Here is a 17864-nt window from a genome sequence, read left to right as displayed (position 1 = left end):
TATTCGAGTAATTCTGATTACAAATCAGGAACTTTGGAGCATGCACATAAGTTAGGGTTAGTTTTGCTGGTTTTCCCATTAAGTTACAGTCACAGAAGGGTTACCATGGTAGGTTTTGAAATCATGGGGGTATTCTTGTAAGTTTGGAAAACTTGTAAGTATCAAACAAGTTACCGGTTTTTTGTTTCTTTGTCCAAATTTATGTTATTATATGGCTCTATAGGGCACTCTTGGAGTATAATCATATCCAATGCCTTGGACAAATTGTGACATGTTATGTGTTATAATCAGACCTACATATGCATCTCCAATCTCAATAAATCCAGAGTTTTGTTTGATGAAGTAATTCGTAGAAATGTTAATGCTTTCCTACCAGATTGTGCACTTAGACTAATGAGCACATGACTCTTCTCATCCCTATAGATCCCCATTGTTGATGCCTATTTTGTCAAGGATTGATTGTGCTTGTCGAGGTTTTGATTGTGTTTAGCTTTTTTTAATATTTAAGTGAAGCTCATCATGTTTTTTACCTCTTGTAGTATCTAGCATGATTATAATATCATTCACATCAACCCGAAAATTGGAATTGAGGGACTTCTATCTTTACATTTTTCTCATTAAATTTCTAGTGTTTGGAGGCTTTGTTATTCCAAGTGTTGCACATTTCCTCCATCACTTTTTCTCTAATGGTATTTGTATGTGTTTTATAGGGAGATTATTTCTGGAAATATCCCTGATCCTGGCTCAATCCGTGCCAATGACAAGACTGCTGTCAAGCTCCCAATCACCGTCCCTTATGACTTTGTGATTAGCATTCTTCGAGATATTGGTGCCGATTGGGATATTGATTACGAACTCGTTGCCAATCTCATCATCGACCTCCCCATCATTGGCAATTTCACCATTCCCTTGTCGAAGAGTGGAACAATCAAGCTCCCAACTTTCTCTGACATCTTCTAAGTTGTCCTCCTCGCACTTGCTAGAGATAAGATACATGGAACTTCATGTATAGCTTGTTGCTATAGAGCTCTAGCACAGGACAATTTTGTATAATAATAGTTGTGATTGTTTCACCAATGTTAATATTTCATATCGTTACCAAGTGATACACCTTCAATGTATAATGTGTGTATGCATATGTATGCACACACGGATTGCAAACATGTTATGTCATTGGTAAAGAACTTGTATGAAATATATCACAGATACTATGCAACATATTAATTCTCACTTACTCATTCATTAGCATGTGTCACATTACAATGATTAATCACAAAGTTTGCTAGAGAAAATGGCATGCATATGTTTATTCCCACAAATGCCTCTGGATTCGGTTACTTACCCGAATGCCCATTGCCAACTCTTGAAAGATAAATTATATGTGCTATTTGTGAAATTTTATAATTCATTCATCCCTTTTTTCACAATTATATGTGCAATTGGAGCAATTGAGTTTGGCCAATTCATTCCATTTTTCTTTTTTTCAAGGTTTGATATAAGGACATCTAAGGAATAACAAAAATCCAAGGGATTTCTGGGAAATAAAGAAAGAAAAACGCGATAGAACTTTAGCTTTGACATTATATATGAGCCATATAGATCTAAAATCGAATTGTCTTCACATAAAAACACATCTCTTCTTCCTTTTTTTCAGAATAACTCCAGAATTATTGGACTTTACTATACATAGTTGCCTGTGTGTGCTTATGAATGCACTAGGCAACCGCCCTTCCTTCTAAACACGAACCACTTACTGATGGCAGAGATGCAACAAATGCTTGTACCTTGAGGAAGTGAGCGTTTGCTTTACAAAGAGAAAAACTCTTTAAAGGAAACAACGAGGAAGAAGATGTACAATTGATTATGAACCTATTTATTAACCTAGTTATAGCCCTATCTCTATGTCAAGATCACAAAATGTTGGCAAACTGATTGATGGGTCATCCACCAGGTAGTGGGCCTATCTCTAGCCAATTGACTTTGATTACTGTCGCAATTGAGGTCTGTTGTTCTCACTATGTCTCTCTCATTGGATGTTTCAGATTGAAAGAGTTACAGTAGCCTGGCTTCTGGCTCCCATGGCAGGCGATAATGGGTTTTTATCTTATTGAGATAGTGGGGTTGTGGACAATGATCCGGACATCATCGCCGTATTGCTTGACATTCAGTAGGATGCCTGCTCTGGGCTATGGGGGGATGAATGGGGTTGGAACATGGCTACAGAGGAGTTAGATTTTTATCTAGTCTAAAGTCCAAGGGCAGCCCATGACAACAAAAATACTTGTTCATGTGTATGTGTCCTTTGCTTATGCAGAAAAAATAAAATAGATACAAAAAGTATGATAACATGAGGGGCAAATGAGGAGTATGCATGCTCTGGGAACTGCAGGATCATATACATTCCTATACAAATGAGGTATAAAAGTGATTAACTAGGGGCTTGTCTGAGGATCTTCCACATCAGTGGATGTGGTCTAATGAAGCCATAGGTGGTGGTCTGAGTGGATGTGCACCAACTGATCATGAATAGCCGCTCTTTTAAGATAGAGAGGTAAAGAGTTTTTTTTTTTTTTTACATCTACTAGAAGCCAAAACTGGCAGGCATTGTGACAAATCATGTACAAGTGCGTATGTGCTCTGTGTATCTAGAACAAAAGAAGTTGGCAAGATGCAAAAGAAAAAGATAAACATAGAAACTGGAAATTTGTATAGCTAATCAGGAAGTCTGAGATCTAGGATAAGTGGGGATGCCAGTTCTAAATCTAGAGACTCTATATCTTTTTGGTATACAAGTATGAAACGCATAGCTAGTGGGCCCATCCCAGGTTGTACAACATGAGCTGGTGTGATGTGAAGAGCCTTCAAACTGCTGATTCTGGGTTTTTGAGATAGATAGACATGAAATTTCATGTCACTAGGAGGCTAATATGACCCATGGGATCCAAGAAGAACGATGTAATAAGGATCCAATTTTGTTGAGAAAAAGAGCGAGAGAACTTTGGTGTTTAAAACACAAAAGAGTTCTCGATCACCAGATGTTAGATGTAGATCCTCACAAGGTGACATAGATTGGTGGACGGTAAAACACAAAAGAGTTCTCGATCACCAGATGTTAGATGTAGATGCTCACAAGGTGACATAGATTGGTGGACGATATATAATATTCTCCCTCTTTGGTGGATGAAGAGATGAGGAGAATATTAACTATGTCAACCGTTCATCAAAAGCCTAATGAAACACATCAAATGGATTTTGGAGCTGATTATTATAGGGAAGATTTTGCTGTTGTGAACTTACTGAAAGCTTGCGCTAAGAAGAAAGATCTGTATGGAGGCTCCAAGTTACATGATGATATTCTGCAGAGGGGTTTACTTGTAAAAAGCCCTTATTTAGCCAGCACCTTAATCAATATGTATGCCAAATGTGGCGTGCTTGCAAAAGCACAACAAGTTCTTGAAGAGCTTTCAGCACAAGATACAATCTCTTGGAATGCCCTAATCACAGGATACGTCCAACAGGGGCAAGGACATGAAGCATTAACCTGTTTTCAACGGATGCAGAGCAATGGCTGTTCACCCGATGTTGTCACCTTTACTTGCATCTTGAAAGCATGTGGCATCACAGGAGCTGTGGACAAGGGCAAACAAATTCATGCAAAGATTGCAAAGATGGGCATTTTGGAGAAGGATGCTATACTTGGCACTTCTTTGGTTAATATGTATGCCAGATGTGGAGATCTTGTACAAGCAAAAGAAGTGCTCAAAAACCTTAGTGTTCGTGACTTAATCTCCTGGAATGCACTAATCGCAGGGTATGCTCAACATGGGGAATATCATGAAGTACTGAATTGTTTTGAATGTATGCAGAATGAGGGACTCTCCCCAGATGCAGTCACCTTCGTTTATCTCTTGAAGGCTTGTGGCAGTGTCGGAGCTATAGGAAAAGGACAAAGCATTCATGAAGAGATTATACAACTGCGTAGCTACTTGTTGGAGACAGATATTGTGCTTGGCACTGCCTTGGTGGATATGTATGCCAAATGTGGCATGTTTGGAAAATCACAGTTGGTTTTTGAAGGACTTCTTGTTCGAAATGTTGCCTCCTGGAATGCTGTAATTGCAGGGTATGCCCAACATGGACAATGCCATAAAGCATCAAATTGTTTTGAACAAATGAAAATTGAGGGCCTTTCTCCAGACGTTGTGACTTTCATTTGCATCTTAAAGGCTTGCGCTAGTGAAGAAGCTATTGATAAGGGCAGACAAGTTCATGATGAGATTGCAAGTAGAGGTTTGGTACTGAAAGATACTATGCTTGGGAATGCCTTAGTGGATATGTATGCCAAATGTGGTGTGCTTACAACAGCACGACAAGTGCTCGATGAGCTTGAAGTTCGAGATTTAGTTTCTTGGAATATATTACTCACAGGGTATGCCAAAAAGGGGCGCATTAATGAAGCACTAAACTGTATTGAACAGATGGAAAGTGAGGGCATCTCTCCGGATGGGGTCACTTTCATTTGCACCCTAAAGGCCTGTACAATCACTAGAGCTTTAGAGAAGGGTACAGCAATCCATACAGAGATTGTCATCAGGGGTTTGCTGCAGAAGGATACCATACTTGGGAATGCTTTGGTAGACATGTATGCACAATGTGGCATGCTTGCAGGAGCAAGAAGAATACTAGAAGAGCTTCCCATTAGAAATGTAGTTTCTTGGAATGCACTAATTGCAGGGCATGTGCAATTAGGTCAAGGTCGAGAAGCTCTGGATTGTTTTGAACAGATGCAAAAAGAAGGTTTGTTTCCTGATGTAGTCACTTTCATTTGCATCCTGAAGGCTTGTGGTAGCACAAGAGAGGTCCATAAGGGAAAGCAATTTCATGATGAGATTGTGGCAAGGGGATTGCTCACACAGGATGATTTTCTTGGTTATGCTTTGGTGGATATGTATGCCAAATGTGGTTTGCTTGCTAAAGCAGAAGAAGTGTTTGGAAAGCTTCGTGTTCGAAACATAATTTCGTGGTCTGCACTGATTGCAGGATATGTTCAAGATGGGCTAGTTCGTGAAGCATTAACATGTTTTGAAAAGATGCAAAGTGAGGGATTCTCTCCAGATGTAATCACCTTCTATTGTATCTTGAAGGCTTGTGGTGATATAGGAGATAGAGCCAAGGGCATACAAGTTCATGAGAAGATTGTGAGTGGTGGATTTCTTGAACAGGATATGCTACTTGGTGTTGCTATAGTGGATATGTATGTGAAATGTGGTCAGCTTGAAAAAGCACGACAGGTGCTTGGAGAGATTCCTATTCAAAACATAGTATCTTCATCTGCCTATGAGGAAGTGAACTTTATCGAGCAGATGCAAGGTGACAGTATTTCTTCAAATGCAGGGATCCTCATTTGCATCTTGAAGGCTTGTGGTAGGACAGGAGCTGTGAACAAGGGCAAACAAATTCATGACGCAATTGAGAATAGAGGATTGCTGCAGAATGATATTAAACTTGGGAATGCATTGATGGATATGTATGCCAAATGTGGTGTGCTTGAAAAAGCACAAGGGGTTCTCAATGAGCTTCTCGTTCGAGACAGAGTCTCATGGAATATACTAATTTCAGCTTACACCCAAAAGGGGCAGTATCATGAAGCATTAGACTGCTTTCAGCGGATGCAAAGTGAGGCTGTTTCTCCAGAGACAATCACATTCACTTGTGTCTTGAAGGCATGTGGTAATAATGAATTGGTAAAAAAAGGAAAAGAAATTCAGAGCATGATTGTGACTAGTTTTTTGTTGGAGAAAGATAGTTTACTTGGAAATGCCCTGATGGATATGTACATCAAATCTGGTTTCCTTGGAAAAGCGCTAGAAGTACTTGAATATACTTATATTCGAGATGTAATTTCATGGAATGCATTGATTTTAGGGTATGTCCAATATGACAGAGGTAGTGAAGCACTGAACTGTTTTGAATGGATGCAAAGTGAGGGACTCTCTCCAGATGTAGTCACATTTATTTGTATCTTGAAAGCATGTGGTAATATTGGAGCTGTAGACAAAGGCAAAGAAATTCATTCGGAGATTGTGAGTAGGGGTCTGCTGGAGAAGGAAATTGTGCTGGGAAATGCTTTAGTGGATATGTATGTGAAATGTGGTTTTCTTGTAAAAGCACAGAAAGTAATGGAAGAGCTTCCTATTCAAAATGAAGTCTCTTGGTCTTCTCTGATTGGAGGGTATGCCCAACAAGAGCAAGGCCATGAAGCACTAACATGCTATGAAAAGATGCAAAATGAGGGCATATCTGCAAATGCCGTGACTTTCATTTGCATCTTGAAGGCATGTGGCAGCATAGGGGCGATAGACAAAGGCGAAAAAATTCATGAGGAGATTGTAAAGAGGGGTTTGCTAGTGAAGAATATTATGCTTGGAAATGCTTTGGTGGATATGTATGCTAAATGCGGGATGATTACGAAAGCTGCTCAAGTGCTTAAAGAGTTTCCAGTCCGGAATGTTGTCACTTGGAATGCACTAATTGCTGGGTATGCCCAAGAAGGGCGAGGCCAAGAAGCACTTAACTGTTTTGACAAGATGCAACGTGAATGTCTCACTCCAGATGAGGTCACATTCCTATGTGTTCTAAGTGCATGTAGTCATTCTGGCTTATATAATGAGGCAGAAATGTTATTCCAAAGCATGACCGAGAAGTATAGTATCATGCCAAGGTTAGAGCATCAGGCATGTATGGTTATGGTGTTTGCATTTGCTGGGCTCTTTAATAAAGCAATGTCTGTGATAGAGGTAATGTCATCTTTCGACTTTATTGAAGTTTGGCTTGCATTGTTGGGGGCTTGTAGAAAATGGGGAAATGTGAAGCTTGCAAGATTGGCTTTTGAGCGAGCAGTACAAGTAGATAGGAGTTGTGCTGCACCATATGTTCTTATGGCTACTATCTACATAGCTGCTGGGATGCAAAAAGATGCAGAAAAGGTCGAAGCTATGAAACTGAAATGTGTTAGTTTCAAAAAGAAGCAAGGAAAAAGTATTTTGTTTGATGCAGATGCTAGTAAAAATGTTAACTTATTGTCTGCTTGTATAAATATAAATTCTCAGTCTTTTCAAAGTTAGGTTTCTTTGAATCTAGTCTCTTTATAAGAGTAACAAGTATGAGAGCATATAATTGATACTATAAATGTTGATGAACATTGAAGTCTCAGAAATACGCAATCTAATAAAGTTTAACTTTGGTTTCCTGATCAATAAAAGGTCAGAAGATAAATGAAATCCTTGAATTGCTCACCTTATCATATTATAGCTAAAACTTCTGTGTTTGTTGTGAATAAGGAGGCATTTTTGGTGTTTAATACTTGACCGTAATGATATCATAATAGATGTCATGTTGCAGTAGTTGAAACACTAGAAGATTTAATAGTTTAGGCATGTGATGCCTAACCTACTTTGTGAGAAAATAGTACAAAGAAAAACTGCAATGGCAATTAAACGTCCTTTAATATAATAATGGGAGCTTCATCCCACAAATGATCTAGCACATACCAATAATTTCCATCAATTGTAGCATATTCATTTTTGGTGCTATATATTTTTACCTCGATTACATCAGTCCTGCAAGATTCCATGCCCTTAGCCGATCTCAACAAAAATAGTGGCAATGGTGCAGGCTCCACACGAGTGGCCGGTGGGGTGGGTGGTTTCTCTAGAGGCACTTTTCATACAAGATTTGGCATTGGCTCCGCCATGCAATAATCAATGGTTGTGACTCGAGGCTAGGGTGATGGCTCTAACGAAGTCAACTCCCGTTTTTTTCCAAAGTATGAGGGATTGAAGTCAACATTGAAAAGGCATTTATTTTTAGTGTCTTTCACAAGCTTCTTTCATAGGTCTTCCACAGCCTTGATTGTATGTTTTGAAATGCTTTGGGACGTTTACTCCCTTTTGGTCAATCACCTTGTCCTTGGGCTATAAGTCTTTGATTTCAGTCTCACCTTGTTTGGCATGCTTATTGCATTGGCCCTTTCAATGGGTTTGGGATAGGGTTGGGAAATCCTTGTCTCCACTCTTATATCTTTTGACAAGCTGGACTTAATTAGACCTTTTCATATTGGGTCTAATTAATGTGTCACATCAGGTGTACTTCCTCCTGATCTTCCCACAACTATTCACAACGTTGAACACTAGAGGTGAAGCATGGTATGGTCGATTCGTCTTCATCACAACACTTTGTGCCTATGGAGTACATTCCATCTACTACGGCCAGCATATGGACACAATCCATGTATATGACTCAGTGCTTGTGGTGGCGAGTGTTTTAGATTCAATTTTTATCCACAATTTCTCGTCATGGGGTCATGCAGTGACAATTTGGCCGCAAAATTGGTTGTGCTTGAGTGGCTATCTGGATCAATGGGTTGTCTTTTTGTTTGTGTATGTTCTTAGTGTAGGATTGGATGCAACAACTCTTGTTCTTGTCCCTATCGTCATGAGAACCTATATAGATTAGATTTCAAGAACTATTGAGAACTCTGGGATAGGCATAAGTGTTCATGAAGAGTAGTCTGTGGAGTGGGTACTGTATATTCTAGCTCCAGGTCCTAAGATATTTGTAAGATGTCATATCCGTCGTGCCCTAAGATGCGAAGGTTAGTATTAACTGCCATGTTTACAGATTAAACTGGTTGAGGTGCTGCCATTGTCAGCCTTTGGTTCAGGTCTAATTTTGTTTGTCCCAGAAATACATCACCAACTAGCAAAATCTTTTTTTTGGGTCATCTTCTACAGATGGTCTAGGTTTGGATTTGGATCTATTTATCTAGATTGTCATGGTGTAATAGGTCATAGCTGCAAGTGATCTGGATGATTCAAAAAGCAGGGTTTGCAATTAGAAAATTCTAGGAAGGTTTTAAGCTTCATGACATTCAAAAGTAAAGGTTTTCTCCTTTATTTAATGGGTGGTTGTGTGATTGACATGGACCTTCATGAGTTTACGATTGTATCGTTTGATTAAACTTGGATTCTAACATGAGCTACTCTGTGTCATGCATTAGAGGTTCGATCCATTTTGTGATTATTTCATGACATTCAAAGTTCTTTTGTTCCTGAAGTTTTATCATGTGACTGGGGGATATGCTTCATTCACGACCTTGAAGTTCTACACTGCCATGTCCAGTGAATTTGCCATTCAATCATGAGATTTGGTCTATTGTGAGCTCAGATTTCTACTCTTATCATGAGTCTTGTGAATTCACAATTCAATCGTCAGATGTTGTGGTCTATCATGAGTTTTAAGTGTACTATTGTGACTCAATATCTATCATGGTTTCCAGGTTTTCCATCGTGAGATTTTTTGGGTGTTCATGCATTCTAAGCCAATATATCATGAGATTGTTGTCATGAGGTAGGTTCCAATGCCAACAAAAGTATTGGTCAATAGATGAGGAGTTTTTAATGGGGAAATGGGTGGTTTATGGTACTAACCACCATCGAATCAAGAGGGTCATAAAATATCCTAAGTCTTTTAAACAACCAAAAGTACTTTGTGTACTTTCTAGGCAATTGGTGTGATTGTTTCCCTAATTGCTTGATTAGTCAAGTTCATGAGGAAATCAACACAATAAAGACAAAAGTCTTTAGGGGGGGGGGGGGGGAAGATTAGGAATTAACAGACGTTAAAATAAATAAAATGATGAAACACAGATTAAATAAAGATATTTTTAAAACTGCAAAATCAAGAAAAAAGTTACCAAAGACAGGAGAGATTTGAGAGACAAACCATTCAATTTGAGCTTTTGTTGGTCATGCTGGGTTGCCTTTAGTGCCCTGTTTCTCGCAAGTCTCTTCCTTTTGTGTTATTACGCTTGCTTGCCTTGAGAACTTACCAAAAGCTTCACACATGTGTGACTTAAGTCATCGATAGCAACACCAAAGCAGATGTGCCAGCGCACGATGTCTTAAGAAAACATAATTCTCCCTACCCTAACGTCATGAGGTGGGAATGGGTAGGAACATTCTTCAATGACTCCCAAACAACCGACTTACTCTACTAATCACCTAGATGAGCTTCCCTCACTCTCCCACAATGAAAAACTAGGGAGGTTATACGACTTCCATAGATAAGATGTGCAAACAAAACTGAAGGTGCCGTCCATTTCAATCTCCCTATTATCACTAATAATGTAGGCAAAGCCTTGAGCATTATACTTAAACAATCTACACAATACATGCAAATGTCACCTAAACATTATCACAAAAGAAGGAAAATCTACACATACCATAAAGATTTGCTCAATTTGGATCAATGCATAGAGAAATATGTATTCATTGTTGAAGATGACCCTGTACCTACATTCAGTTTTCAGGCTACCTAAACATTTGTGTCCCAAATCAAAGTGACTATTTCTCGATCAATGCATAGAGAAATATGTATTCATTGTTGAAGATGACCCTGTACCTACATTCAGTTTTCAGGCTACCTAAACATTTGTGTCCCAAATCAAAGTGACTCTTTCTCGATCAAGTGAAAATCCCCAGCACTTTTACAGACTCAAAAACAAACAGTGTCATGGGCATTTGAAAACCAAGTCAACCATCTATCTTTTCTAAGCATCCGATTCCATTCTATTGGATGTGGGTTTTTACAGCACATGAAAACTAAATCAACTGCATGACCCGTAAGAAGATTGCATAATCAATATTAAATCCTAAAAGTAGAAACATCATTTGTACATGTGAAAAAGGCTGCACAATGAGTTTAACACTTCAAATGCATGCCCCAAATGGGTTTGCTTATAGACAAAAATTCAAGTCTGATTTTAAATTTGACAAGTTTCTTATTTGCATGAGTTCCATAAATATAATATATATACGCTGATAACCATAGTAATAACCCAAGAGGTCAGATAAACTTCGACTGGTCGGAAGTCTGACCTATAAAAGTGGATTATGTTACGAATCAGGATATAGTCATATAATGATATAGATAAGTCAATAATGAACCTAAATCTCTCTAAACTCTTGATGCACAATCCAATTCTTTTAAACTTTCTTAGAAGCAATGGAAAGTTGTACCCCCCTACTTCTGTATAATAATGAAGGGGTAGAAAGCATCAAAAGCTCTTTGGATTAATATGAATAGTGAGAAAACCCCCATTTACGGGACACACTATTATGGTAGCCTATACAGAGTTCTGTTGTGAGCATTCACTGCTCCTTCAAAGAAGCAATATACTTATCCAGCATGCCTGAGACAACATTGAGAAAGATTTTCTCTTTCACATTCATGGCTTCAGCCTCTTCAAGAATGAGCTCGATAGGAGACTTCACATCCGGAGATTCAACGCGGGACATAATAGAGCCGATTTCAAATGGTGTTAAACCAGCTAAAGCACCTTTCTGGAGGAGCATTGTGGAGATCCTCAGAACACGAGCCGATTGAGGCCGGAGATTCCACCCACAACTCTGGAGGAGTTCAATGTCTTCATCGGCATTAAGGGATTTGATGTACTCCACAGCAGAAGGTCCATAAGGTTTCTGTGCTTGGGGCCAATAGAGCCATTCGAACGTGCATTCTTCAAACTACACAAGACAACAAGGCTTTGTCAATCATGACCCACGATACGAAAAAGCAAGTCCAAATAATATCTCTAGCAAATTAAGAAAACAAGCTGAGATGGAACCTAACCTCACAAAAAAAAATCATAATATGAATCCAATGGAAACAAGATAAAATGCTTACTTGTTCCGGTAAACAATAGCCATGATCGATAGGAACGAGTTTCAACAATCCATCGGATCCCTTACAAACAAGAATATTGCCTCCATTTCGGTCAGTATTTGCTAGCCTCATATCAAGAACTGTGATCTTGTGAACCTCCGCCATCGAGAACTTCGAGGATCCCATGTCTTCACAGCTACTTAATGCATCAACAAACTTCTGAAGGGAACCCATCTTCCCTGCCTTAAGGTGCACATGATCATCAAAAGAGGCATAATGAAATGCCTCATGATAGCATTTTGCCATAACAGTTGGAGGAACACCAGCAAATCCTTCCACTGCACGCCTAGCCACATCTTCCCTTGTTCGCGCTCGAGGACCTGACATCGGATGATCGAGTATATAAGCCCCTACCTCTCTTAAGGCTCCCTCTCCACTCCTTGTTCCCTTCTTCAACCCTTCTTTGAGAATTCCATTCTTTACACTATCGGATGGAAAGAAGCCCCGAGGATTATTTACAGCCATGGGCTCTTCATCCAAAGGCTTAAACACTGCCACATTGCGCAAACCACTCTCATCTTTCATCATATAAACACCTCCAGAACCTTCCGGGGTGAGCTTGGGAGAATATCCAGCATACAAGCCCATCTTGCAATGGTCTACAAGTTCTCGAACAAGAGGAGAAAGCTCGAACGAGATAGGATACTTGGGTACTAAGAGCTTTGGATGGCTCTTGAAGGAAGGATGTTGACAGAATAAGCTTCCTTTCTGGCTAATTGAGCTATGATGCCCTTCTTTACTCGTTATTGAGACCTTTTTTTGCGCAAGTGAGATAGATTCATATAACTTCCCCACCTTTGCTATTCTCTGAGACAAGATATCTGCCTTTGAAATAGTATCAGGCAACCTATCTTCAAAAACCAAATTATTATCAATATTTGAGTTTCTTACCTTCAGACTAGTATCAGGCAACTTATCTAAGCTTAGTACACTACTACTGATATTCGAGGTAACCAGAAGCTCCACCTCACCTCGGCCAAATGAAGTTGACCTCACATTTGGCTTAATCACTCTGAGGCATAGAAGAGTCTCCCCTTTGAGAATAACCTCCTTTATGTCAGTAAGGTCCTCAACATTCTCCCCTTTGAGTATTGCATTCACATGCAGGCTAAGGGACAAGGATGATCCTTCCCCCTGATCTAAGGAAAGCATTTTACCAAGTTCTTTCACATTCTCTTTTTGCATGACTTTATAAACAAAGGAGCTCCCATTAGCACTTCTAATAGTGAGAGAAACAAGGTCAGACATGCGTAATACCAAGTGCAATACATCACCATTGTTTACTCCATAGTCTCGAAGCTTCTTATCATCTTCCGTGAGCTCCTTACCCGCATAGACAAGTCTCTGCCGATCAGTAAAGAATCCTCGGTGAGCTTGAATTCTTATCTTGATGGAAGCTACAGTATCATACTTTGATACTTCTAGAGGAACCATAGATGATTGTTCCCCTAAAGTCGCAATCAACACTTGTATAGGCTTCAGGGTCGATGAAATTGCATTGTGCCGGGCTGCGACTGCATCGAAATCTTCTAAAGGAGAAGGATTTAAAAGGATCCCTGATGCAGCCATTGTGCCTGGAACTTTCTATGAGAAAGAAAGAGCTTTTATGTACACAGAGGTGAAAATGGATCAGACCAGATCGATTTGATAAACCGATCTGACCAATGATCCCTGCAATCAGAAAACTCCCAATGACTGTTCTTTGAAATAGCTAATGGATTTGATTGATTGAAAACTTTGTTAGCAAATTTCAATTTTTTGGATGGATGTCTTTCAATGCCTCTTAGAAAGAATGTGATTTCTTCACGGGTTTAATTAGTTGGATCAGACCCGTTTGGTCTACAGATCCGCCCGTCCGAATTCTATCCCGGATCGAACTTGACTGCTCTGATATTTTTGCTAATCACTCGATCAATCCAGTCATTCAATTGACTTTCTCTGACTCTGATTGCAGAGATAATGGGGTTTCAGGTGTACGGTTAGGGTTTCAGGGCTTCCGGGTTATTGTTACAGGGCAAACTCTATAGATACTCGCAGCTTTACCATTTTGATCGGATTTGGTTACCGTCAAAGTGACAATTGGTTGAGTCGAGCCAATGTCGAACTTCGATTTGTTGGAATCGGACAGCTCTGAGAAAGCTAGAGGAACTCTCTCTCTCTCTCTCTCTCTCTCTCTCTCTCTCTCTCTCTCTCTCTCTCTCTCTCTCTCTGGCTGTCTATCTATCTCAGAGAAGCGAATGCATCTCTGCAGAGGCGCTCCAGGAACAGCGAAGAAGAGGTGGATGCAAGAAGCGGGTGGAGGGATCAAAGACAGAGACAGAGACAGAGACAGAGAGAGATGAAGAGAAACACAGAATCAATCAGAGAGCTCTGAGACAGAGAGGATGAAGAAGAAGAAAGAAGAAGAAGAATCAGAGAGATGAGAGAAGGACGTTGATGACGTGGAGAGGATGACGTGTCAAGGACCCGTTCTGAGAGAGAGAGAGAGAGAGAGAAGGAGGCAGGGGGGTGAAAGGCAGGAGGCAGGGGAAGTGTCCAGAAGCTTCCTAGAGAGAGAATGTGCATTCAAACATTCCTCCCCACGTCTCTCTCTCTCTCTCTCTCTTTTCCTAACGCTAAAACCACCCACCCCAATACCACCCACCGGACGGAAACCGCTCTCTCCCCCGCAAAAAACCAAAACCGCTCTTCGTGCCCATGGATAACGCCCTCCCCCTCCCCCCCAAACGTACGACAAATAATGCTTTCTTGTATGCGTATATATTTCTATACCAGTATGCGTATGCGTATGCGTATGTGTCTTTGGAACGTACAAGAAACAACGCGTTGTTTCTTGTATGCGTGTATATATTTCTACGTACGAGTACGACTATGTGTATTGTGTATGTGTATGTGCATGGATTTGTGTCATAATAGACACGTGTATGTGTATGTGTATGTGTATGTGTATGTGTATGTGTATGTGTATGTGTATGTGTATGTGTATGGGTATGGGTATGGGTATGGGTATGGGTATGGGTATGGGTGTGTGTGTGTGTGTGTGTGTGTGTGTGTGTGTGTGTGTGTGTGCATATATGTATGTATGCTTATGTATGTATGCTTATGTATGTGTGTGTGTGTGTGTGTGCGTGCGTGCATATATGTATGCTTATGTGTATGTGTGTTATCATCGTGTCCCACCTTGAAATTGTTATCTTTGCATGTATGTACTTCACAAGCATATGCACGTTGGGACCAACGTATGTCCTCCTTCGGAGATGTATATACATGTGACTTTAGGATAGTAGGTGGTGTCCATTGCCTGCTGCCAGACTATGGATGAGCCGACCAAGCCTTAGACCCCTCCAAAAATATTAAAGGCTTTTTTTTTGTTGGAACATGATTATGGAATTGTAACAATTCGTTGTAGGTATTCACCTCAAACTATGGATGAGCCGACCAAGCCTTAGACCCCTTTAAAGATATTAAGGCTTTTTTTGTTGGAACATGACTATGAATTTGTAACAATTTGTTGTAGGTATTCACCTCAAACTATGGATGAACCGACCAAGCCTTAGACCCCTTTAAAGATATTAAGGCTTTTTTCGTTGGAACATTACTATGAATTTGTAACAATTCGTTGTAGGTATTCACCTCAAATTGAGGGTTCGTGCATGTGATATCCATAAATTATAATGCGTCACGAAAAACAATTTTATACATGGAAGTGTATGTGCGTGTGCGTGTACGTGCTCTTTAGTGGTTTTGTATATTTAATAGAACAAGTCCAAGTTTTGTTGAAGTCGATGCCAAAATAGCCTACTCTCCTCAAGCAAGGACTCGCGAATGGGACCGCATTCAAAAATCTCCCCTTACAACATGTGGTTAGAACTTACTCTTAGTATTATATATGTATGATGCATGCGTGGGAGATATGGTGCAACTTGATTTTTTTAGTCTATCTCATATGAACTAGACCTTTTCTAAATATGAGAATACAACGTGAATATGTATCCCTAGAATTTTGTCATCTACAGTATAAAGAAATTTGTGATCCAATCATGGGCCTAGAAAGTCTGAGATTTCGGCCCCGTGTGTACATTTTTTTAGCTCTACAAAATGCATCTCTCTTACAACAAATCTACATATTGTTTTGAAATGCTTAGTTTGAAATGTTATTCGAAGGTGCGTCTTATATATGTCTTGAGGATGACAACATTTGTGCTCTTTTTGTCTTCAAATTTAGCGGACATTTCGTAGAGATTGTTGGGGTAAACCGTTTACATTCTTCAAATAGATTAAACAAATAAGACATAATGCAATTTATTATGTAGATTAAAGGCTAGAATGGGCCCATTGTTGTTGGACTACCTTTGGTGTGCCATCATATTGATGTGTATGCTTTGGACATGGATCTCAAGAGTGTTAATCCATGTGTGCACAACTCACGAGTCACCATTTCTATTCTATACACACTTGCGTTGTTGATCTAATGGTGATTACTAGTCTTCAGCCTTGACATCAATATTGTGGGTTGTGGGCGCATCCCATACTAAGTCCAACATAACACAACCCCAATCTTGTCTTGACTCCTTCTAATATGCTTATGTGTGTAATCATAACACCATTCTTTTGCAAAATTTGCCATTGAAAAGAACTAATCACCATGTAAATGAACAAAGAACCTTGATTTACTCATGGGAATGCACATTGTGATGGCCTTATTATTTTATTATCCTAGCTCTCATGAAATTAAAATGACTAATAATCAAAACGGAACTCATAGATCATGTATGATATACATATATGTGTGGTCAATGTAATAACGAAACACATGTTCTATCTTGCCAAGACCTCATGCTTTCCATTTCAAGTTAATTCCAAGGAAAGAAATAGTTTTACACAACTTGCAATGAGAAGAAGCAAAAGAGAGATACATAGCATGTAGCAATCTGCAATGGTTCAATTCGAACCAAACAAAACCGCGGTTTAACGGTTAAAACGGTTCGGTTTGGGGTCGAAGGTTTGGCTTGGTTTAAACTTAAAACAGTTTGAAACCGTAGTTGAGGGTTGCCACTTGATTATTTTCTTAAATATTTTTTGGAACAACATTTTCATTTGTAAGCCTAATTCTAACATTTTAGGAAGCATCTTTAAATTTTTGAAATATTGAAAAAACATTAAATATTAAAATTGAGATTTGAATTTTTGAATTTTGCTCTAACTTGAAAACCAAAAGCGAGCCGTGAAACCACGGTTTTAATGGTTTAACAGTTTAACAATTTGGATTTTTGGTAACGGTTTTGGTTCAAATGGTTTCGTGGTTTGGTTTGGTTATTTTTTTAACTATTTGAGTTTGACACTCTCAAACCAAACTAAACCGAACCGTTGCCGATTGTTAATAGCATGCCAAACATGGTGGTATAGTGTGAAATTCATGGACGAATTTGAAATTTGCAAATCGATTTTCCGTGCTAAAAAACTTTGTAGTTCACTTATTAGCATCTAACACATAGGTCAAACATTTTGAAACCTCAAGGCTCACTATGTTTTGTCCTTAAATCTTGAGGTTTGAAAATGTCTTATAGCGGCGAGCCATGGAGAGTCATCATTTGAGAGAGGGAGAGAGAGAGAGGACTAAATAATGTACTTTGAAGGTGAAATAAAGATAGATAACTAACTCAATTATAATCAAGCTACATTCCATGGGAACACTTCTACCTTTCCAATTACTGAGGCATGTTCACGTAAACACAATTAAGTTTGCAAGGTTAACCATCGTATGTCAATACACTTTCTAAGTGTGCTTATTTGTAAGAACTTTTTGGACTCAAGAGTAAGATCCACCCATCAGTCTTCGCCGCATCAAGTCATTAATATGGGTAGTATTCTATAAAGTATGAATGCATTCCTAGAATTATTAAAAGTCTTTTGATAACGAATGCATTCTTTGGATTATTAAAGGATTTTCATGGCAAACTCTTCATTTAATATTCTAGAACCGTTTTGTGCTCTCAAAGTTACCTATTGCTGCTCGATGATAAACCCCTTAAACAACATAAAACATATAACTTTACGATAAAATTCTCTTAGCCATCAAA

General features: G+C 39.2%; 2 protein-coding genes across 2 annotated transcripts; one reads left to right on the top strand and one right to left on the bottom strand.

Annotated features, from left to right (window-relative positions):
* Nucleotides 1-2159: 2159 nt before the first annotated feature.
* Nucleotides 2160-7323, top strand: LOC147862885 (pentatricopeptide repeat-containing protein At2g39620-like). Its single transcript, XM_087320928.1, has 2 exons — nucleotides 2160-5205; nucleotides 5482-7323. The coding sequence occupies exons 1-2, from the start codon at nucleotides 3189-3191 to the stop codon at nucleotides 7122-7124; spliced, it is 3660 nt and encodes a 1219-aa protein (XP_087177054.1). The 5' UTR covers nucleotides 2160-3188; the 3' UTR covers nucleotides 7125-7323.
* Nucleotides 7324-10817: 3494 nt separating this feature from the next.
* On the bottom strand, nucleotides 10818-13964 carry LOC147862884 (phosphatidylinositol 4-kinase gamma 4-like). The gene is made up of 2 exons (XM_087321042.1): nucleotides 11746-13964; nucleotides 10818-11585 (listed from the first exon to the last, which is right to left on the bottom strand). The coding sequence occupies exons 1-2, from the start codon at nucleotides 13351-13353 to the stop codon at nucleotides 11211-11213; spliced, it is 1983 nt and encodes a 660-aa protein (XP_087177168.1). The 5' UTR covers nucleotides 13354-13964; the 3' UTR covers nucleotides 10818-11210.
* Between the last annotated feature and the right edge of the window lie 3900 nt (nucleotides 13965-17864).

This window comes from Azolla caroliniana, unplaced genomic scaffold, assembly GCF_043228905.1.
Source record: "Azolla caroliniana isolate FFs.n. ecotype wild unplaced genomic scaffold, voAzoCaro1.0.p SCAF_6, whole genome shotgun sequence".
Lineage (NCBI taxonomy): Eukaryota > Viridiplantae > Streptophyta > Polypodiopsida > Salviniales > Salviniaceae > Azolla > Azolla caroliniana.
This window is presented reverse-complemented; position numbering and strand designations above follow the sequence as displayed.